Source organism: Belonocnema kinseyi, chromosome 8 (assembly GCF_010883055.1).
Source record: "Belonocnema kinseyi isolate 2016_QV_RU_SX_M_011 chromosome 8, B_treatae_v1, whole genome shotgun sequence".
Classification (NCBI taxonomy): Eukaryota; Metazoa; Arthropoda; class Insecta; order Hymenoptera; family Cynipidae; genus Belonocnema; species Belonocnema kinseyi.
The window spans coordinates 98912726-98937847 of NC_046664.1; the positions used below are offsets into that span (position 1 = coordinate 98912726).

General features: G+C 33.3%; 1 protein-coding gene across 2 annotated transcripts in view; it reads left to right on the top strand.

Moving 5' to 3' along the window:
• LOC117178346 (protein phosphatase Slingshot homolog 2) overlaps window positions 1-25122 on the top strand; it is a 302560-nt gene that overhangs the window by 46566 nt on the left and 230872 nt on the right. For both annotated transcript variants that reach the window (XM_033369767.1, XM_033369766.1), the window contains exon 2: window positions 22355-22410. In XM_033369767.1, coding sequence (XP_033225658.1) covers window positions 22355-22410 — 56 coding nt within the window. The remainder of the gene's footprint in view (window positions 1-22354; window positions 22411-25122) is intronic.

The window sequence follows — 25122 nt, forward strand, 5'->3', positions numbered from 1 at the left end:
CTCCGACGCCCTGTACCGCATCTGCGTCTATAATATCTTTGGTCATGACCGTCTACATTACAGTTAGGTATTTTCACTTCAACCACCAGCTAACTTCACTCTTTTGAATACAGAAAATCTAGAGGAAATTTCTTGGAACTAATAGGCATCAATTAAGATGCAGACGGTCACGACTTAGTTTTTACATCCCGGCTTTAGTGGTTTGAATATCATGTAGGTTTTGATTAACCTAAGATTTGGATATTACATCACGCCAAGTAGAATTTTTATTCAAAGACACTAATAGTCCCTGGTAAATGAGAGGAATTTAAAAGTTAGGTAATTATTATTATAACTTACCTTCTTATCAACATCTATTTCACCCAATTAACACCCGACAAAATCATCTTGACAGGTGACTGACAGTTTGTAGACGACACTTCACGTTGCTCTGGATGAGAAAAAACAGTGTCTAAATGATGCTTTTCCCCTAGATTCTCCAAATGAACCTGTGCGGCTCAAATTTGTTGCAACTCCCTTGAACACCGATTTCAGTGTACAATGGAGGATCGGCGATTTTCTGTGCATCAACAATATGCTACTTTTGCTTGGAGTGTTGTATTTAGCGCCACTTATTAATATATACATATATCCACAGATAAATTATAGAGACGAAATTTCAGGGAAGTGGAACATATACGGAAAAAATTTATCCGTAAAAAAGTTACAAACTTGTAGCTAGGTCTCGGATACGGGATAAAAAATGAAATATTAAATCCTTATTTCTATGAAAAATGTATGGATAAATTTCGAACTTTTTTACGAACAGTTCGAATTTCCTGTGGACGGTGCCTGAAAATTCCAGATTTAAGTATCAAAAGGGAAAACATTTTTATTTGTGCGATTTAATTTGTATTTATTTATAAATTCGCAACGTCTGAGGATTCGAATCCCTCTATCTGCTGACTCGAAGTTTCTAAACATAAACCAAGAGTGCGTAAACACGCGCAGCCATCGGGGCTATACAATATTAGTATTATAAAACTTCTGCCTACTCATCAGGCGAACCCGAACCACACATACGCGTGCATGCCCGCTCTACGCGGTTGGGTGAGAGTGCGTGTGGGCCACGTGAAGACAAACCTACTTCCTAGTTTTCAGATTTGTCGGACAAGCTTGTGAGTGCTCTGTGAATCTTTTCCCAATCACTCGTAATATTTCTGTATTTATTTATGTAGAAAAAGTTATTAACGGTTTGATACTTGTCACATCGGGTTCGTAATTCTTTCTCAAAATTCGCAGATTATTTACGAAAATACATCAATATCCGATGAATTTTTCTCATATCAGAGACCTAGCTACTAGTTCGTGACTTTTTTACGTATACATTTTTTCCATGTAGTTGCTGCACTCTGTTGTCGAAAACTTTTCTTTGGGAAAATGTAACATGTAGTTTATGTAATTTTAGAGGAGGTTAGGAAGAGTCCATGAAATTACACTGCCATGCAAAAGTTTAAGGACGCCTCTTTTTTATGACTGAATAAAATAATAAATTCTCTTAATTTTAATTATACCAGAGCTAAAAAATGTCTCTTTAAAAGGTTGATTGTTTTCGAAAATCTGTATAAAATAAGCCCAGGGTGAAGCCAATTTGTCTAGTTTTTAAGTAGATATTGCAAAACTAGTGTAAATTTTTTTTGGTAACAAAAATATTTTTGTAAAATATATGAAACATATAATCATGAAGTTTCTATGTAATATCCTCAAAATATAGATTTATTTAACTTTATTCTGATTTGCCTTCAGATGTTTTCAAATTTTTCCAACTTTTTTATTAAAACTTCAAGTTCTTGCAATTCGAAAATAAATTTTTTACAATTTATACTCGTAAGCTGTTATGATACAATAAAAAAAGAGCTTTAAAATAAGCCCAAGAACGTTGAAGAATGTTCATTGTTTTGGAAGTTATTGAAAATTTAAGAAAACATTGAAATTTACACTGTTTTTGCAATATCTACTTAAAAAATAGACAAATTGGCTTCACCCTGGGCTTATTTTATACAGAATTTCTAAAACAATCAACTTTTAAAGAGATTTTTTTAGCTCTGGTATAATTAAAATTAAAAGAATTTATTCAGTCACAAAAAAAGAGGTGGCCTAACACTTTTTGCACGGCAATGTAGAAGAGTGTCAAAATTCAGTAGTCGAACATCGACGTCTACCAGAATATCTTGATGAGCTTACCGCAACATCTGGTTAAGTATACCAGAACGTTGTATTCTTAAGCTACCAGCAAACGGTCTAGTTAAGATTTCTGGTTAAGCTTACCAGAAATTCTGGTTAAATGTAACCGAATTCCTGGTAAAATTAACCAGAAAATTACCAACCAGAAATCTCTGATACTTTTAACCCGAATTTATAGTAAGGTCATCTTTAACACTCTATTCTATGTCACTTAAGGGCATGCTCTTTGGTGACCACGTGACCAAACTAGTCCCCGGTCATGAACATTTTTTTTGGTGTTCACTGTGTCCACACGGATTGAGATATCGAGTTTAAAATTTGACATATTAAATAAGAAGCACTAAAGAACGTTTGTATAATCAATATGTTTATAGTTTTAAAGAAAGTTTATATATAAATTGATGAAATAGGATATTACCATTCGAGTTACAGCGCTTTGCAGATAATTTTTGGTTTGATGCATTTCAGATTTTTTGATTCACGTATATTGGTATTGGTTCACTGGCATTAATGGCTATCAGCTGATCGATTCAACGTCAAAAATTAGACGTTAAGATTTATAGAAGTTGGTTCGAGAACTTCAAACATTAAATTTTAGCACATTGCTGGTGTTGTTATGTTTCCAATTTGAAAGTATCTTTTATTTTTAGGGGGAAAAAAAATGAAAATCATCCCACACAACAATTTCATGAACGAAATTAGTCACTTGATCTCGACTTTATCGACGTTCAAAGTTTCTTTATTTCAGGTCCCGAAAAATGGAATTACAACATTGTCATATCGACGTGGGCACTATGCCATAATTTAGTGCTAATTTATGCTTCAGAACAAACTACAGGTGATTCTGGTATGCGAAACTCGGAAACTATTAGCGGTATCAAGATCTTCTTTGCGCAGGAATTTAGTGCTAATTAACTGCTAATATATTCTGGAAAAAATAAATGTTGTGCCCGGTAATTTTGATCAAAAACATGTAGTAATGCTGGCTTCAGGTGACCCTGCTATGTGAAACTCGGAAACTATTAGTGACGTCAAGATCTGCTTTGCGCATGAATTTAGTGCTAATTAAGTGCTAATATGTTCTCGAAAAAACCAAATTTTGTGCCCTGTAATTTTGCTCAAAAACATGTACAAGGGTGACATGATAAAATAGGATGAAATTGAAATCAATCGTAAACCAACTCAGAAAATGAAATCAACCATGGCTTCAAGTGACTCTGCTATGTAAAACTCGGAAACTATTAGTGATATCAAAATCTGCTTATGGCAGGAATTTAGTGCTAATTAAGTGCAGATATATTCTAAAAAAACTCAATTTTGTGCCCGGTAATTTTAATCAAAAACATGTAGTAATCCTCACTTCAAGTGACTCTGGTCTTGTGAAACTCGGAAACATCGGTAGTAGTGTTGACTTCCGGTAATTATCACTTAATTAGCACTAAATTCATGCGCAAAGCGGATCTTGATATCACTAATAGTTTCCGAGTTTCACATAGCAGAGTCGCCTGAAGTCAGCTTTACTACATGTTTTTGATCAAAATTAGCGGGCACAAAATTTAGTTTGTGCAGAATATATTAGCACTTAATCAGCACTAAATTCCTGTGCAAACCAGATCTTGATATCACTAATAGTTTCCGAGTTTCACAAAGCAGGGTCACTTGAAGTCAGCATTACTACATGTGTTTGATCAAAATTACTGGGCACAAAATTTAGTTTTTGCAGAATATATTAGCACTTGATTAGCACTAAATTCCTGCGCAAAGCAGATCTTGATTTCACCAATAGTTTCCGAGTTTTGCATACCAGAGTCACCTGAAGCTAGCATTACTACAAGTTTTTGGTAAAAAAAAGTGCCTGGATTTTTTGAATAGCACAAATGCAGAGCACTTAATTAGCACTAAATTCCTGCGCAAAGGAGATTTTGATACCACTAATAGTTTCCGAGTTTCGCATACCGGAGTTATTGCTTCAGCTGAAGTTAGCATTACTACATGTTTTTGGCCAAAATTACCGGGCACAAAAATTTTTTTCTGGAGCATAAATTAGCACTAAATAAGCACTAAATAATGGCATAGTGCCCACGTCGATTTGAGAACGTTGTAATTCATGCTTCCAGGACCTCTTTTTTCTCCGCTAGAAATCGCTAAAAATGATCTAAAAATAAATACAGGTTACGTGTCTGCAGAAACTTATTTGTTGATTTGCAACGAATGTGCACATTGTATTGCTTATATTAATTTTCATTTAATGTTCAAACGATTTAGTCGAAACTTTCTGCCAACGCTCAATATACGCGAATCAAAAAGTCTGAAATGCATCAAACAAAAATTATCTGCAAAGTGCTATAACTCGAATGGTAATATCCTATTTCATCTATTTATAAATGAAACTTTTTTTAAAATTACTAATATATTGATGTATACAAACGTTCTTTAGTGCTTTTTATTTAGTGTGTCAAATTTTAAACCCCATATCTCAATCTGTGTGGATACAGTGAACACACACAAAAATGCTCATAAACGGGGACTAGTTTGGTCACGTGGTCACCGAAGAGCAAGCCCTTAACCAGAATTCTGGTTGTTTCAACCAGAATTTTTTTTTAGTTTTTCCACCGTCTTCAGGTGTGATTAGGATTAAATTTATATTTTCTATTTCGTGTGATATTTCTTTATAATAAAAACATTTGAATATAATTTTGAATGTTTTCATCAATTTAAAACATTTAAAAATGTACATTTGTTTACTTCAAACTGACAGTCGTGTGAAGCTCCGTTTCTATTCCCTCTGTCTTTCTAAAAAATTACTTTAAATTTTATTTCTTAGACACTCAGGAAAAATATTCTTTGATACAATAACCACTTCTTTAAATCAAAGAAAAGAATTCATTGGCCCTCAGTCAAAGAAATTTCTCTTGATTCAAAGACCTGTTTTTTGTTCTAATGAAATTTTTAAAAATTTAGAAAGATTTGATTAATTATGAAGTTATTTTTGGTTTAATAAATGAACTCAATGTTTTTTGTTGGTACTTATAAACGTGTGTCAAAGTGCAACCTAATCCGTTTAGTTTTTCAAAAGTTATTTGGTTAACAGACGATAACGACAGAAGCGACGGCGACAGACAGAGACAGACACCATCGTATAGCTGGTTTTTTTGTCGGATTCAGGGGTCTAAAAACGTGGAGATTTAAAGAAATCTGCGATGGTCAGTTTTCTCATAAAACTAAATACCTTCTAGCTATTTAAACCTGACAGCACCAAGTCATCAAATCCTAATGTCTCCTATTTCATAATTAAGGGCTCATTTAGGGCTAATTTAATGCCCCATTGCCGAGTTTTCGGCTCTTCATTTTTTTTAAATATGCATGGTTCTGTCAGCTTGGCTTTAAACGAGCAGCACCACTCAAGGAATCGGTCAAAAATGATTATATCGAATTGCCCTTCTTACAGGAATTTTCGGCTCATTTCCGGCCCAAGATATCCCTTTAAACCACTGTCCTACTTTCGAAATTAAAAATAGGTCGCGAAGGGCAAAGGGACAAAAACTTAATATTCGATTTTTTTCCTAACAATAATATGGGCCTATCTAGGGCTCACTTTCTATCCAACTATGAATTTTACTTTTTAGCTCTTTGCATAAAAGATGCAACAGTGATGCCAACTTTACTTCAAGCTAGCAGCACCATTCAAGGAATCGGTCAAAAAATGGTTATATAAAATTCCACTTTTCACAGGAATTTCCGGCTCATTTACGGCTCGAGATATCCCTTCGAACCACTGTCCTACATTAAAAATTAAAAAAGGGCCACGAATGGCAAAGGTACAAAATATTCATTTTTTAATTCTCTTCCCAGCAATAATAAGGGACTATTTAGGGCTTACTTTCAATCCAAATATAGATTGTACTACTTAGCCCTTTTTATAAAATATTCCAGAGTGCTCCCAGCTTTTCTTCAAACCAGCAGCACCATGCGAGGAATCGGTTAAAAAATGATTATATCGAATTCCACTCTTCACATGAATTTCCAGCTCGTTTCCAGCTCGAGATATCCCTTCGAACCACTGCCCTAGCTTCAAAATTAAAAAAGGGCCACGAAGGGCAAATGTACAAAATATTCATTTTTTAATTCTCTTCCCAGCATTAATAAGGTACTATTTAGGGCTTACTTTCAATCCAAATATGGATTGTACTACTTAGACCTTTTTATAAAATATTACACCATGCTCCCAGCTTTTCTTCAAACCAGCAGCACCATTCGAGGAATCGGTCAAGAAATGATTATATCCAATTCCTTGTCCATAATGAGCCCTAATTTATGCGAGGGGAAAGAACTTCCGGTCGACATGATTGCAGGAGCCTTAAATGAACCTGAATTTATTTTATTTTTAGAAGGTTTGTTTAAACAAAATTTTGTTGGTCAATTTTGATTATGATAGTCAGTCCTAAATAAGCCTTAGATCCTATGGATTTTCACGATTACAAGCATCTAAAATTGGGTTTAAAAAGTTAAAAATTAGAATAAGTATGAAGCACCCCGTAAACAATAAGAAATAAATAAAAAAGGTTATCATTGTTAGAATTTTCATCAAAGGAATGTACTGTTGCTGGTTTGAAGAAAATCTGGCAGAATCGTGCATATTTAAAAAAAAAATAAAGAGCCGAAAATTCGGCAATGGGGCATTAAAGTAGCCCTAAATAAGCCCATAATTATGAAATAGGAAACATTATGATTTGATGACTTGGTGCTGTCAGGTTTACATAGCTTTACCTTCTAATTACGATGAGAATGTAAAGATTGATATTTGTAAACCACATGTTTAAGAATATGCATTCATTTTTTTTAATTCTAATACCACAAGTTTTCCTCGTGGAGGACTTTAAATTCAAGGGTATTTTCTGATGTGTATTTACACATTTTCTGCCACAGTGAAGAAAAATATTTGTTTCACGAAAGTAATAGTTTTTCTCTCAGTGAACTTTTTGATAAATCACTTTCGAGTAGAAAGAGGTAAGTCGCCTTCCATTGCGATCGGTTCTCTTATCAAGTACTGCTTATTTCGGTAACTAACGTTAATTTTCGTTTATCGAGAAAATATTTCCAAAGTCATACAAATGAGAAGCAAAAATGCCCGATAAATTAGAACATTGCTTTTTTATCAAAGAAACAATGCTGTTTAAAAGCGTTCACTTAAAAAATTATTTGACATGACCTACCGTTTTGGTTTTACTTCCTTTGCTTTTTGGACGTGGTCTAGATTCTACAAATCTAGAATTTAGGTAGCAATAGCTATGTGATAATAAGGAGCAGTTTCTTAAAATTTGCAGCCGCTATTTGTTTCGTAATCATGTGAAGTAGGTGATGAACTTGAGGAAGATGATAAAAAAAAATGCTTTTCTGAATAGGTCTAGCGACGGCTTTATGTCTCCTTTCGTTTCTGGTTTCCATATACAAATCCTTTCTATTCTACAAATAACGTTGCTGCTCGTACATATGCCCGCATGCACCCAGCAGCGAATTATTTATCGCGAGTAAAAGTGAAGATGGGTGAGAAATGTTAGAAAAGGTCATGTGTCGTGATGTAATTCTCACGTACTGCACGATTTTCAACTGGAAAACGGGACTTTGCTTGATTCTTTGATCAGTGAATCAGTGGATAAAAGTACCAAATGCCTTCGTCTAAAATATGAAACCTTGACACAAGTAGAAGTGTTTTAAAAATATAATCAATGTATCGGAATGGAAATAATATGTTGATCTTACTCGATTTTGTTGTTTTCTCTGTTTTTTGTTGTTGTATTTGGCCACACGGTTAAGTTTTTCGCTTGAAGCATGGACAACCTTGCCAGATAAGGTGATACACCAACCTGATAGTCTTAACATGGTAGAGTGGCGTTGAGTCGAGCCTTCTTTGACTTTAAACTTGACCAGCCAAAGCTGGATTTAGCCCTGGAAAAGACAGTTCTGTTTTCCTTTTTTAATTACACATACTTAAAGAGCGAGGTTTTCCAGATACGTTTTGATCAGTTATTATTCAGTCTTTAACCCTTTTGAAACACTGTTAGTCAACTGCTAGGTTTTTTAAAATCCACACTTCTTCTTTGGTAACGATTCTTTCCATAAATTCTTTTTCTGAATATTTAAAAATGTTTAAGCGTCTCAGTACCTCTATTATCAAAGCTGCGGAGAATTCAGAATGCGGTTCAAAAATTTCTGCTTGGTTTTAATTTTTTTTTTCCCGAGTGGAACAATAGGGACATAAAGCTGCGTTAAGATGGCCTCAGGAACGTAGACAGAGTCTCCAGAATATGTACAATTTATGGAGCTGAGATTGCTCTCCTGGGGTGCAAATTTTCTGGTGAATTGTCGAACACATGCAAAAAACAAAGCGTAAGTTTTGCCTCTTGATTGTGATGGAAATGAAGTTTACATCCCTCGTTACAATTTATATCGAATAGGAGGTCGTCGTTATATTCTGACGAATTCGTTGACATTATTTGTCAAAAGAAATGATTAGAAATTGAATTACATGCATGGAGTCAAATTAAAATATGTTTCAATTAATATGTAATAAAATTGATTGAAATGTGAAATGCATTATCATTTGTATCATTATCATTATCATTATCATTTGTAGCATTTGACTGTTCCATTTCTGGCGCTATGATTTAAAAAGCTAATACCCTTCGTGAAGCACAATCTTCTTTTCAGCATGTGAAGGGTTCTATTTCAAGCTCTCTCGCCGGGACTGGAAAATTGCACCATGACGCTAATAGCTCTAGGCTGTTTTATGCGCGCGCACGATACATTTTCTGCAAGTGTAATAAAAAAGCATACCCAGCACAGGTTAGTCAGTCTAGCTGTTTTAAAAGTGCCCACTTCTTTCAGATATTTTCCCTTCCTCGAAACAAGTTTTACGATCGTCTGTTTCTGCTGGAACCGAGTCCGCGAGTACATCATCCTTGCGATTCAGAGAAGGTCGATATTAGTGCACATTGCCTCCGCAGACAACTTGATCGCAAACGTGCCTTTGTCACTCTTTTTTGCAAGTGACGTCGCTGCAAATCGCTTTTATGTTTGACAGCTTGTCACTCCCACGACAGGCTGCGGCAAATGTAATTTTTTAATTTGACCCGCGAGCAATCGCCTTGCTATTGCATTCATCAAATCAGCGGAAATTTTAATTCTACTGAGCTAAGAATGATGATTGGTACGTTCACTTAAGAGGCAGCTGGATGACGTTAATGCCTGATTCATTGAAGATAAATGACTTTATTCCCCACCTAAAGATATTTTTAAGACTTGGGGTTTCTAGTAGTAATTTGAGATTGTAAAGATGGTATTACAAACTTTACCACAGTTCGTCAGAGCCAGAGGGACTGGCGAATTTGGGCGCAAAAGAGAAATATTTAAAATTAATACGTTAGACAAAGTTTTTCGCTTTTATTTAAAACTATACCTACATAAATATATGTATGAGACTTGGCTTTTGACAGGTCTTTGAAAACTTATTGAACAACATTATACGAAAATTCAATATCGTGACCAGCACAATTTTTGCAATTATGGGATATTTGTGTATTTTTTTGCAGTTTTATTTCCTCAAATAACCCGGATTGAAATCGGGTCCGATAATATCTGCAAAGCGTGTCATGTACACCCCGAGAAACTAGGACATGTAATATCTAGCAGTCTATAAGCCCAGCTTATGCAAGAACAGCGTAGATCCAAACGCACTAACAAGGAGACCTTTAAGTCTGCTTTTTTACATTCTCATAAGAGAAGGTATTAGATTTGTGTAAAATTTGACCCCCCCCCCCATTTTTTGTCAAATGAAAACGTTTTGAGACCCCCTGAATCTGAAAAACAGGCTTTTACGAATGTGCTTGTCTGTATGTATGTCTGTCTGTCTGTGAACACGATAACTTTTGACAAAATTAATCTATTAGATTGCCCTTTGGCAATTTGTCCGTACAAAAAATTTTTGAATCCACATTTTTTCAAGATGTAAAAATTCTATGCACGGTTGTTCATAGTACTTTAAAACTTAAAAAATTCATTCTTCTGACTTATTTTATGAAAAAAAAATTATCAGAGTTAGAGCATTTTCAAAATAAAAAAAACTAAAATGAACATTTTAAGCCAAACAACGCATGATATGAAAAAAGTCAGAACAAGAACTTTTCTTTTTGAAAGCCCTACAAGATTATGATAACAACTTTCTTAATTTGGTCGAAAAGTTGAAAATTCCAAATTTGATCGTACCAAGAATGTTTGAAACGACATTTTTTCAAGATTAAAAAATTCTATGTGCGGTTGTTCATAGTACTCAGAAACTCAAACAATTTATCCCCATGACTTTTTTCTATAAAAAGAAAATTATCAGTGTTAAAGCATTTTCAAAATAAAAAAAAAAAAATAAAATGTACATTTTAAGCAAAAAAAACGCATGATATGAAAAAAAGGCAAGAGAAGAAAAACTTTGCTTTTTGCAAGCCCTACAGGACTGTGATAACAACTTTTTTAATTTGGTCGAGAAGTTGAACACTCCAAATTTCATCGTAACACTTTTCGATATAAACTACGAAAAAAATGAGACAAAACTTGTTCATCCAAAAAAGAGCTATAATTTTTGATAGATCAGTTAGTTTTTGCTTTAGTTGTAAAAAATAACATTCTAAATAAAAATATTAAATTTGTTTGTAAAAACGACAAAAGGTATGAACTTAAATTACCAGACAAAAGTTGTTCGCCTAAAAAGATCTATAAATTCATTATTCACTATTTTTCGATAGGACGAGTATTTTCTTTTAATCGTAAAACATAAAATTAAAAATTAAAAAATTAACTTTTTGGAAAAAGCACAGAAAAGACGAAAGAGGACATAGGCTCCTATATTGGACCCTATGCAGATGCGCAGTAGTTTTTATTTAATCGTAAAAAACAACATAAAAAATAAAAAATTATAAAAACAAGGAAATAAGAATTAGTATGATTCAATTTTTATGCATATTATGAATTTTAATGATATATATTTATTGAAATGATACATGTTTCAAAGCAGCTTAGAATAAAGTTTAAAGAAAAATAAGAAACAAATACAAAAATAATCATGATAAATACAATTAGCTTTTTATTTTGTAATTTTTTAATAAGTAATCCCTGGCAGAGTTACGTAGAAAATGTATTATAATTGATATAAAAGTGTTGTGTAAAATGTAGAAAAGTTGGCAGTTTGGACAAAAACGAGTGCGAAGCACGAGATACGTGATGAGAATGTGTTCGTTAAAGCCAAAAGAGAGTTCAAAAACATAAAATTACAGTTGTCGGTCCGTTCACCTTTGATTTTAAAAAGTCTGTGCCCGAATGCGGAAGAAATGCAAAGACTAAGCGCGGAGTGCGATTGGCTCAGTGGTTGTTTTAAGTCTTAATTTTAAAATGTTTGTGCAAGAATGTGCGAAAATATAAAGACCGAGCGCGTAGCGCGAGGTAAATACGTAATCGAGCGCAAAGCGCGAGATAAATACAACATCCAGAGCGAAGCGCGAGAACCAACAGTCGCGCGCCCTAGGCGCGCTCAAACTTATGAGGGAAGCGAGCCGTGCGCGTAGCGCGCGATGAGAATGTGCCCGCCTAGCGAGCAGATTTTTTTAGATCCTGAATCCCAAAAGTGCGAATATATCATCATAAATTATTGATTGAAAAAAATGCCCTTATTCTTACGGACCGTCACAATTTATATTTTATTCAATCACAGACTTCACTCATTTCCCCTTTTCACATCTGCATCCCTATTTTTAAGAAGTCCTCTTTTTCCCGTGATGTTTTCAATAAAATTCCCCTTTATCTATTCATCTTATAGCATACAAAAGTCGCCTTTTTGTTTGAAAGTTTATAATTTTTCATTCAAAAGTCTACTAATTACGTTTTTAGTTCAGAATTCATCCCTTCTGGTTAAAAATTCTGCTATTTTGTTAAAGATATAATTCTTTTTTTGAAAAGTTACTACTTCGTCAAAAAGTCCGCTTTTTTGGTTGAAAATGCATAATTTTTGGTTGAAAGGTCATTCTATTAATTCGAAAAGTCTACTATTATAATTGTAGTACAAAATTAATTTATTTTGGTTAAAACTTCTGTTTTAAAAATTTAATTGTTTGAGTGACAATTCAACTATTTTGTTAAAAACTCACTGTTTTGGTCAAAAATTCAACTTTAAAGTTACTTCTGTTTAATTGAAATGTCTGCTATTATATTTCTGGTCCAAGATTTATCTTCTTTTGGCTAAAAAATTTACTAGTTGGAGAAAATAGAAAATGTAATTATTTTGTTGAAAATTCATCTATTTTATTAAACAGTTGTCTTTTTTGTCGAAAATTCGTCTGTTTGTTAAAAATTCGTCTTTTTGGATAGAAAATTCATCCTTTTGGATTGAAAATTCATCTTTTGGTAGATAAGTAAGTTTTTGGTTCATTTATCATTCTTAATTGGTAATTCAACTGTCTTCTAAAAGATTCGCTTTTTTGGATTGAAAATTAAACTATTTGGTTTAAAATGCAACTGGATTTGGCAGAAGCTTTATCTTTTTGTTAGAGAATTCAATCATTTGGTTGTAAATTCATTCTCGTAGTTCGAAAATTGAAGTATTTGGTTAAAAATTCTACTTTAAAAATAATAAAATTGGTTTCTTTTACTTAGTTCAACTGAGTTAAGAGCACCTATTCTTGGCATCTTGGCCCAATTATTGGCTTCGTATAATTAGTATGAAATAATTAATTACACGAAATCTTAGGAATATGGTACCGACATTGAGATTATTCATAAGAATTGATTCCTCTATAATTCCTCTATTTTCTTGAAAAATCACCGTGTTTGCCCTGTTTAGGGAGAATTTAGCATTTTGGGCTCTGAAATCTGAAATCACTTCTGCTATCATTTACAATATATATTTTACCTTTAAGTTCTAAATAGTTTAATTATTTTTGTTTGAACTTCGAGTGGCCGCTCTTATTTAACCAAGAATCATATGAAAACGTAACTCTCTTTCCTTTCTACTTCCTTGTAAACCAAATCCAGAAAAAATATGGCATAATATATTAAAATAGCATGAATCAGTCAGCTTTTATTTAAGTGTATTGGTGGTTCATTGTAATTTAGCTACGATGGAAGCCGAGAATAATATAATGATTCACTATTAATATCTAGAGTAAGATACTATCTCTAATTAGACCTGAATATCTCACGATTTAATCTTTAATCCTCTCTTATCTCTTATCGAAACAATTACTCCAGAAAAATCTATGACAAACCCAACAAGAGGATGAAAGGGATGACTAATCTTCGGTTTCAGGGATCTTGCTGGGACAAGTTCGAGGGGTTTCTGAAGTGGGGTGGCCACACCCGTAGAAACTTTGCATACGCTCTATGTCACTGGTATTACGAAGTGCACTTACACTCCCTAGGGTAAGTGCATTTTTTTCACGATCAAAAGGGGTTCTAGCGATGCTCGTTCATTGCTTCAGGCTCTAAAGGGGTCGTTAAAGCATCCAGGGAATTTATTATGCGAGGTAGCGACTGGCTCACCCAGAAATTCAATTTTGAAGAGAGGGAGGTTCCACCAGAGTATCAGAAAAATGCATCCATACAAAACTGAATGATTGAAGAAGGTTCTATTTAGATGTAAATTATCCATTAAGACTAAATTAATCCCTAGGTGGGTCGTTTATTACATTCTTCGGGTTTCCTAATGAAGGGGGTCCTAAAGAGTTCAGCGAAACAAGAGTGGGATCAATTTCTAGATTAACTTTAGCGTATCTTAAATAACCTTCAAGCGACGGTACCAGTGAACTGAAATATTAATGTTGGCCCAGGTGCGTAATTTTTTTCTCAGATTACTTGGTACACGCAGGGCCAAATTGGGATAGAAAATCGGCCCAGGATAAATAGTTAAAATAAATGGTTGAGAATCAGAAAACGGCCATTTCGAACGGCCCAAATTCATTAAAATAGACTATTCCACAGGGAGTCACATTATTTTGCACTGAATTGCTAAATTTCATTATTTTCTACATTGTCGATTGAATTGCTTCTTTTATTACGCCACGCCTTATTCGCATTACGACTGGCATTAAACATTGATAATTGAAGCGTCGGCGAAAATAGCATAGTGAGGTCATAAAATGACTATGAAATTAATATGATTATCTGCTTTTCAATAGAACACTGAGCAGAAGAATGACGTTATTTATAAAATATTCTCTGAATTATGATTGATTAATTTTGTCCCACGCAAAACGAATCCGAAGACGCTACTGTGAGAACAATGATTGGTTCGGACACTAAAACGATTTGGTTACTATCAAAGCAGGAACATTTTATTGATGTCCCAAATAAATTTTGATTCTTTCATAACAGGCTATTGTTGACCCAACAAAAATGTTATTAAACTAACTAAATCTCGGTTTAAATAGAATTAATAAAAATTTTGTTTGTTCAACAATAGATTTGTTAAAAGAAGCCAATTTTTTGTGAAAAAAATGTTGTTGCTATAGCAACCAAATCGTTTAGTTCTTCGAACTAAACAAAGCAACATATTTTTCACTACATAATATAAAAGAGCATATTATTTTTACCCAAAAAGTGTATATACACAGAGAGATTTTTTACTAGAATAAATAATAAAAATTAATGAGAATTTAGTATAATATCGTTTAAAAATAGGAAAAACGTGTCAGGTGAATTTCACTGACGCGGTGGTTTAGGTGGGACTTTTAAGTCCATGAGGTTTTTCTGCATGTTATTTTTATTCTTAAAATATGGAAAAATTCACAGTTACTCTCCTGAGTATAGAATAAATTGCGAGCAACTATTTTGGTATTTGCACTTTTATATTTTTCAAACAATCAATTTTCCAAACACATGTTCCGAAAAATGGAAAAATTACTAAAAAATTCATATTTTCTTTAAAAATGAAAAAAAGTATATTTGAAATACAAAAAGACACTGTGCCCTAAAAGTCCCACATGGACCACGAAGTGTTAACTCTTCTAAAACTTGCGGGAATTTAAAATTCACTATTTCAAAGTTGACAAGCGAGTTTAAAACGTTAGTAATACATTTTATTCGAAAGAGCGAAAACATCTTTTGAAGTTGCCATACAAAGCATCAGAAGATCTCAAACGACTGTATGAAAAATAACTCACTCCACTAAATAAGATTTAGCATTCAGAAGGAGGAACTAAATACACAAATTAAATATAATTAAATACGGAAACACGGGCGTACACGTATTATTTTGATTATTATATACTTAATTTATTCACTAAATACATAATCGCACGCTGAATCTCTATGAAAAATCGGAACTATCGCGGCGAGATGCGAACCTAACTTACCTAAAGCACTAACGCATTCCTTAACAACTAAATCCCACGACTAACTTACATTATGGAATAATTGGCAAAAATCTCGGTAAAGCGGCATCGCTTGACAACTGAGGCCAGTATCACAAATATCTGGGCCCTTTTTAACGAGTGATTTGTTGCTTCAGACATTTTGTTAATAGATAGGTTAAACATTTTATCACTTTGAAAGATTAAATTGATTTTTTAGAAAATACATTTTTTTAAGGAACTCATAATATTCTTGTGTGAATAACATTCTCTAATTTAATATCTCAGTAACTCAGTATAATAAACTTGTGTATTTAGATGTAATATTTTAAATCCCATAGTAAATGAAATGATTGAAAACAGAAAGAGTTAACTTTTATTTAAAATATTGTGAAACATAACCTTTCGGCTTTATCGGGAAATGGCGGAAACATTCGAGAAGCATTCATTCTCAAACAACACTATGTGAAAAATCAAGAATAATGTTTTCATAGTTTGCTATGGGTCTCCGCTTTCTGTCAACTTCATATTGACGATATCAATTTCTAAAATATTTTTTCGAGATTATGTTATTCACTATTTTTCTTCTTCAAATTATTTTTCGAAAACTCAGTAAAAAGAATATCATTTTTTCATGTTGTTATTTCTTGAATTAGAGATTCATAAAATTTCGTATTTTGAATACTACTTCATCGTTTTCGTGTTTTAAATACTCGTATAATAATATTAAACTTCAGTACTGTAATACGAATAAGTGTCATAAAACCTCTGTTTTCCCTATTTTGGAACGATATTATACTAAATTTTAGTTAATTTTTTCATTCATTCTGACGAAAGGTCTCTCAGGGTAGAATCTAGATTAATGAGCATTTTATTTGATATTTTCCGGGCGGAAAAATGATACATAGTGTGAAATATTATTGCATATATTGCATAATATTCTACAAAATCGCGTCTGATCCCAGCGAAATCGCGGTAACGTTTCAGTTGTAACAACGCCTTACAACCGCGAAATAGGTGGTTACAGTCAGCGATGAACTGAATACGATAATCCGGTAAAAATCTCGTGCCTCCTGAGGACACGGAGCAACCTAAAGACGACCGCCTTTTTCGATTTTTTCCGCAAGTGTCTTAACATTTCGTTGACATGCAGGGATGTTTTTCAGGCTATTAGCCATTGAAGGCTTGGCACCTTTAAGAGCACCGAAGAACAGGACGATTACCTTAACAGAATATTCCAGGAATAGCCGTGGCAACTGTCTTATAAAATATTTAAGCTTCTCTATCTTTTCATTCTCCTTGGCTGTGACGTTCTTGTCGACTGGTGTTGAAAATTCAATAACGAACATGGTTCGTTTCTCGAAGTCAAGAAGAACTTTGTCAGGTCTCGGGAGCGCGAAAGAAACAACTATCAAGAATATGAATTGAGAGTTTATGCTGCACATTCCATTTTGACAATTGACTCTATTTTCCTAGAAGTGCTTGGCGGAACGGTATCAGAGCTAATGTCGTAAGATTAACAGAGATGGTAATACAGCACTCTTACAAGGGGACTTTTAGGTCTGCTTTTTTTTGTTTAAATTGATACTCTCCTCAATGAAAGGTACATAGCAAAGATTTTCTGAGAAAAATCAAGCAGACGCAATTTAAAAAATTTTTAAAATTGCGAAAGGATGGTCATCGCGCCGATGCAAGATTATTTCGAAACGTCGGTAGTTTCATGGTCGAGCGCTCGGCCGATAGCCGCAAGGTTGCGCGTTCGATTCCCACTATTCGTACTTAAAAAAAATTTTTTTATTGATCGAAATACTTGTTTATTCCATTGTTTAAAAACATTTGATATAATTATGCTATTTGCTGATTATGTATTCCTTATTTTCAGTAAAAACTCTGCTTATCGTATTTTCTTATTAATTGTTTAGATAATTGTTCATTTGATTAAAATTCTTTATTCTTCAATAGTTTTTAGTATTTGCGTTTTTAAATTAAAGAAGGGAAACAGTGTTGCGAACAAAAATTTCAACAATAAATACAAAATTGAATTGTTTTCCACACTAAAAAAAACATAAATAATAGACAATTATCTTTAATACGTAACACTTTACACTTTCAAGACACTTCTGGTTCTTGTTAGTAAATATTTGTGAAATGAGTCACTGCATTTACTGGCACTTCGTATTTATTATTGAAATTTTCATTTGAAACACTTTTTTTCTACTTGCATTAAAAAATATAAAAACTAGAAACTATTGAAGTATAAATAATTTTAATAAAATGCACAATCGTCCAAATGAGTGATAATAAAAATACGATAAACAAAGTTTTGATTGAAAATATGAAATAAATAATCATTAAATAGAATTATTATATTAAATGTTAATCAAAAATGGAATAAACAAGCATTTTGACAAATAAAAATAATTTTCAAAATAAAGTACGGATAGCGAGAATTGAGCACGCTACCTTTCGGCTGTCAAACAAGCGTTCTACCAGGAAGCTACCGAAGCTTCGAATTTACATAGATTGGATCACCATCCGTTTGCAATTTTTAAAATTCATTTTTCCCGAAAATGGTTCAAAATTGCGTCTTAATTTTTCTCAGAAGACCTCCAGCATGTACCTTTCATTGAGGAGAGTATCAATTTAAAATAAAAAAATCTGCCCGCTACGCGGGCACATCCACCTCCCGCGCTTCGCGTGCGGCTCCCGTCGCTCGCAAGTTTGAGCGCGCCTAGGGCGCGCGACTGTTAGTTCTCGTGCTCGATGTTGTATTTATCTCACGCTTCGCGTTCGATTATGTATTTACCTCGCGCTACGCGCTCGGTCTTTATATTTTCGCACATTCTTGCGCAAACATTTTGAAATTAAGACAAAAAACATCCACCACTGTAATTTTGTGATTGTGAATTCTCTTTCGTTAAAAAAGCTTAGCTCAAGTGTTTAAGCGCACCTACGGCACGCGACTGAGGGCAATCGCACTCTGCGCTTAGTCTTTGCATTTCTTCCGCATTCGGGCACAGACCTTTTAAAATCAAAGGTGAACGGACCGACAACTGTAATTTTGTGATTTTGTACTCTCTTTTGTTAAAGCTCTTTTAGCTTTAACGAACACATTCTCATCACGTATCTCGTGCTACGCACTCGATTTTGTCCAATCTGTCAACTTTTCTACATTATACACAACACTTTTATATCAATTATAATACATTTTTTATGTAACTCTGCCAGGGATTACTTATTAGAAAGTTTCAAAATAAAAAGCAAATTGTATTTATCATGATTATTTTTGTATTTGTTTCTTATTTTGCTTTAAATTTTATTCTAAGCTGCTCTGAAACATTTATCATTTCAATAAATGTATATCATTACAATTCATAATATGCATAAAAATTGAATCATACTAATTCTTATTTCCTTGTTTTTATGATTTTTTTATTTTTAATGTCGTTTTTTACGATTAAATAAAAACTACTGTGCATCTGCATAGGGTCTAATACACGAACCTATATAGGGTCCTATATAGGAGCCTATGTCCTCTTTTGTCTTTTATGTGCTTTTTCCAAAAAGTTAATTTTTTAATTTTTAATCTTATGTTTTAGGATTAAAAGAAAATCTACTCGTCCTATCGAAAAATAATTAATAATAAATTTATCGATCCTTTTAGGCGAACAACTTTTATCTGGTAATTTAAGTTCATAGTTTGTGTCGTTTGTTTAAACAAATTTAATATTTTTATTTAGAACGTTATTTTTTACAACTAAACCAAAAACTAAATGTCCTATCAAAAATTAGAGCTCTTTTTTGGATGAACAAGTTTTGTCTCATTTTTTCTCGTAGCTTGTATAGAAAAGTGATTCATTCTTAATTTGTAGTTCTTTCCAGGGCGCGCAATTTGAAATTAACAAAGTTTTCCAAGAGGTCAGTACAATTCCTGAAGTAAATTTCAACGAGAAATTCATTGGTGAGATCTGTATTGATCTTGGTAATGATCTTCAAGGTTTTTTTAAGGTTTTTTCCAAGCAGTTAATGTTTACGTTTAGCATTATCCAGGAACAACGACGTGGACGTAGTAAATTCTGTTCCCTTTGGGGTGCTTGATTAGCGTGAGTCCCCTTGCCTCTCACGCTGCATTGAAGATGTTCGAACTGAAAACCTTGAGCTTCTTGACAAAAAGCTATGCGATTGTAAAAATGAGTTACAGCATTACGAATCATCTCCCGATCAATCAAAGTAGCCTGTTGCAGAATCCGATTCTGCAATTCGTCTAAGCTTTGCGGTTGCGTTGAGTATACTTTGCTCTTTAAATAACCCCAAAGAAAATAGTCCAGAGGCGTCAGATCAGGAGATCTAGCAGGCCACTCGATTTCACCCGTTCTTCCAAACCACCTTTGAGGGAACTGAGAATCCAAATATGCTTGAACCTCCCTACCATAATGAGTCGCTGCTCCGTCCTGCTGGAACCAAATATTTTGAAAATTATCGCCTGTAATCTCCCTTATTCTTGGTGCAATTTGGTTTCTGAGAAGGCTCTTCATATGCACGGGCATTGAGATTACCATCGATGAAGAAAAGACCTATCAATGTATCATTAAAGATTCCGGCCCAAACATTAATCTTTTGTGGATATTGTGTGTGACTCTCCAACATCAAATCAGGATTTGTGTCGGACCAATATCTACAATTTTGCCTGTTAACTTCGCCTTTTAAAGTGAAAGTAGATTCATCTGAAAATACTGTATTGTACAAGAAAAGAGGATCTCTATCAATTCTGTCCATCATAATTTCACAAAATTTATCCCTACGATCAGAATCGTCTTCATTGAGCTCTTGTACCAGATGAACTTTGTTAGGATGGAAATTAATGCTTTTTAAAATATTTCGCACTGTCTCAGGAGCAACGTCACGCTCATCATTAGCTCGACGTAAACTAAGGTGTGGGTTTTCAACAAATGCTTGGGCTATGTCCATCTGCATCTCTTCAGATCCTGCAGATTTTGGCTGACTAGTTCTTTGAAGGTCCTTGATAGATCCATGATTCATAAACGCATCATTAATACAGACACCCTCTGTCGTTTCGAAAGTTTGGCTAATTTAGTTATTTTAGTAAATTTAGTTTCGATTCGTAATATTCGTACGCAAAAACGCTATAGGACTTATGGTATCGCCTTCGGTATTGACTTAGGTATCGAAAAACGGTATAGGACTGTATAACTCTTCTGGGGGGAACAGAACTCTCACCAGAACACCTGGAACTTTTAATGAAAAATTTCTTTATGATTTTGCAATATTCAAAACGCCGTAACCAAGATCAATACAGAACTCATCAATGCACTTCTGGTTGAAATTTACTTCAGGAATTACACTGACCTCTTGGAAAACTTTGTTAATTTCAAATAACCTCTAATTGACCTTGACCGTTACAATTGACCTATGACTTGGCTACGTACCTGAACGTAGAATTTTCCGCTCTATAGATTGCAGATGTTGACCTTCAAAAAGCCATGAAGGTCAACTAGAAGGTCAAAATGAAGGTCACCATTAAATTCCTCGTTGAAATTTACTTCTGAAATGACCTTCACTTTTTTCAAAAATATTTTACCTGAGGAAATATCCAACCGTCCCGGGACTTTATAGACTTTTTCCGGTGTTAAGCTTTTTAAATATAAGTGTTTAATTAACGCTTGAAACTCACTTTTTTCCATTTTTCTAAACACACACAAGTTTTTTGCTTCAATTGACTATAAAAATGAAACTATGTGATGAATATAATTGAGATTTTAACTGCTGCTAAAGAGGATCCTTTCTCGCATTTAGTTGGATTTCATTCTCGATTTAATGAAATTTCAAACGATTCGAAGTATTTTAGAATATCAAAAATATTCCAAGACAGTTTCTAGACTTCAAAAAGTTTCAAGGGATTTAAAAGATTGAAGAGATTTTCAAAGACTAGAAGAGCTTTTCAAATATTTGAAGAGATTGTCAAATATTTTTTGCAACTCATTTGGAATTCACTCTGAATTCTTGTTAACATATCCTGAATTCTGTTTAATTTTTTTTAATTCTTTGGTATTCCCTTCAGTTAGTTCAATTTACTTGATGTTTTTATAGTTATTGTTTTATTCATCCTGAAGTCTCTGAAACTCTCCTTGAATTTTTAGGCACTTCATCCGACTTTTTAAAATTCTCTTGAATTTTTCTGAACTCATTTTATTCTTACTGAAATCCATGAATTTTTTCATATTTTATTTTATTTTTTTCAATTCACTTTAATTATCTTTATATTCCCCTCGATTTTAATTTTTTAATTTTTACTAAAATAAATTGAATTTGTTATAACTCGCCGTTCGATTCTCATCGATTTCATAGAATACTTTTGAATTCAAAATAACATTACAGTCATTGTTAATGCTTATTACTCATTTTTGGTCACTTTCACATTTTCAAAGTAAATTAGACTGTGGCGGCACTCAGGTTTAGTAGATTTAAATTTCTGTTATTTCGTATGTAAAATATTCTATATTAAAAATGTAACAATATTGTAATTTTGTTCTTGGGATATTAATATTCGGGCAAAATGAAAAATTAGTGAGGATAATATTAAGGAAAAGTCGCGGAGTTTTGAAACCGAAGTTTTGCGGTCACCGTGATATTGTAAAAAAATAATTTCGTCCATTTACCTCTGGGTATAAAACATAAAACTTTATGACATTCTGCTTGAGTTATAAACTAAATTTATTTGTTTTCAGGATTCCGGAGCAGGGGCACCAACAGATGACGAAGAGTCTGCACGAAGCTGCAAAAGGTAAGCTTCTCAGACTTATAATTCCGGCATAAAACCAGTACAGACTATATACACAGTTAACAAATTCATGAAGCATGTCCCTTGTGGAGCTTTAGCATAGCTTTGTGCTTCCTGTAGGAATAAGAAGTGAATAAAATGTTATAATTCTTTTCGAATCCATTATTTACTCCTAAATCAAATACAAATGACTATGCGTTTTTATGCTTAATTACGATTGGTATTGTAATAAAAAATGTTGCAATTATTTTCCAATTAAATCTATAGAAATTTCTCTGAATTATATTTCACTATCGGTTTCCTGTTGAACAGATTGAGTTTATGGCCACAAAAGAATGTTAGTATATCCGCTCAAGCCTTCGGTAATTATTGTTCTACCCTCGCACAAATCACTTTACCGGTACCTTTAGTGTCATTATAAATCATATTGTTTATGGTCGCTTAAATTTTGAGGGGAGCCAATACGGAACGTTTCTCAAGTCCTGAGATCTGTCTCGTTCATCCGCTTCCGTAACGTAAACGTAAATCTTAGACGTAATTGGACCGCAATCTGTAGTCGTAAGTTCTTAAGTCGTATCAGCCTCTCTTATCAGGCGGCTCATCTTCTCTTTGTTTTTCATTTCACTAAGATCGTAACTGTCACCCTGTCCAGTTATATGTATATTGAGTTCAGTGAATCGTGACCAGAATTGAACGCAACGACTGGTCAATAAGTCGAGATAAGGCCTGTAATTACCCTGCCTTGCTTACTGCGCACTGACAACCGGTAGCTTTGTCTGAGGTAACTATCCAGCCCCTACTTAGTAAGTAATTTGTTCTTATCTTGAGATTCCTTCTTTGGTACCTCCCTGTTTTTATCACAAGTCGTAAGCAAAAAAAAAATATTTTCTCTAATAATTACAGAGGCCGATGAGGCATGTCAATTTCGTTTATCGTCAAAGTTTGCACAAAAATACATTAGTGAAAATTGTAATCAATGTTTCTGTTTACTTTTTTTTATTAGTTTTCTCTTTTTCAACAGAAAATAAACATCATTTTCAAGTGAAATATGCATAGCTTGACCTCTGAATTTTTATAACTATTTTTGCTGGAAAACTTTGTGGAATTTTCTTGTAACATGTCCAGTCTTCTCTAAGGCAAAAACTACAAATTGTATTTCTAGCCCAGCTGTTAGTTCGGACAATGATTTTTTTCAATTTATTTTTTCGATTGTCATATAGAGGGAGTAGCGGGTAATGCGGTGCACAAAACATATATCAATTAATAGCAAGACAAATATTGTCGATAATGTGATATAGTATAATATGTAACGCCTGAATCAATATGTATCTTTGCTTTATTATTGTATATAGCAGGAATTGAATCTACGAAAATGAAATCACTTAATTATTGAGGCTTTTTAAAAGTTACTCATATCTCAAGTTATACTTTTACTCCTTTGCTAATGGGACATGCTCTTATTTTTATTTATCGTTACAAATAAAAAATAATAGTTTTATAACAATAGACGTCATGATTTCAGTAAAATATAGTATCTATATTCGTGTGCACTGTGCAGCTACTACAAAAAGAGCTCAAAGCTATGAAGATACAGTCTTCAGCATTTCCGCACTTTAGTTTTAAAAGGGCCTTCGGCGTCGTCTTGTCCGTTTCCACATAGTGTATAAAGATTTTTATAAATATTTTAACTAACTTATTTGTGACATATGTGCAATTTGCATCTTTTAAGAAATTAAAGAAAAAAACATTTCAAGATAATAATTAAACAGTTTTCCCGTTACTCTGCTATTCAATTATTTTCTAGAGAATTGTACACAACATTTTCATTTAAGTTTTCCTCTGTTTTGATTCTTTCTTTATTCCATACTGATTTTCTTATAGTATAATCTCATAGAAAGATTGTATAAGGAATGGAAGTCATGTAAACCCTTAGGGGACACATTATGAATAAAGAATAGCGAAAGTCAAGAGTGTGGTTATTACGGCTGTTACTTTTATCGCTATGTAGTTTGCGATCACTTTTACGGTGCATTGTTATTGGTATGTTGGAAACTAATGATCTCGATTTTAACGTTTACGGACATAGTAGTCAGAAAAAAAATATGGGCAAATTGACCTATTTTATTTATTTATTATTTATTTATTTTAATCCTTTTGCAATTCGGTAATTGCAATATTGATTGAAGTCGATCGAATAAAATTAAATATTTCCCTCTCTCGCTTCTCCACTTTCACAATGTTTATTGTTTGCATAAGAGACGAGTTTATTCTACGGTTAGTTGGTTCCTCTTATTATATCACCCCTCAAGCATTTTATGCGGATTGAAAATTTCGAATTAAATTTTCTTAAGTATAGGAGAATATCTCATGATTTAATTACATCAATTTATAATTCCTTTTGGATTAAGTATTTACGTTTCCACGCCGAAAAATCTTCTGCTGCACTATTTGCTAAAAATCGCACTAGATTTTACTATTTGTACTTTGCAATTGTTATAATATTGACTGTGTTGAATATTAATTTGTAGCTGTGAGGAGAATTACAAAATTTATTGGAATAAAACCTAAAAATATTTCATTTAAATCTACAAAAGATTGCAGTAGTTAAAAAGGACTTTAGTAGCCTCGAGACGGAACGAGCGCGGTCAATTTAGTAAGGCATATAGGTACACTGACACACTGTTGAACTAGCAGTCACACTCATTATTATTTATT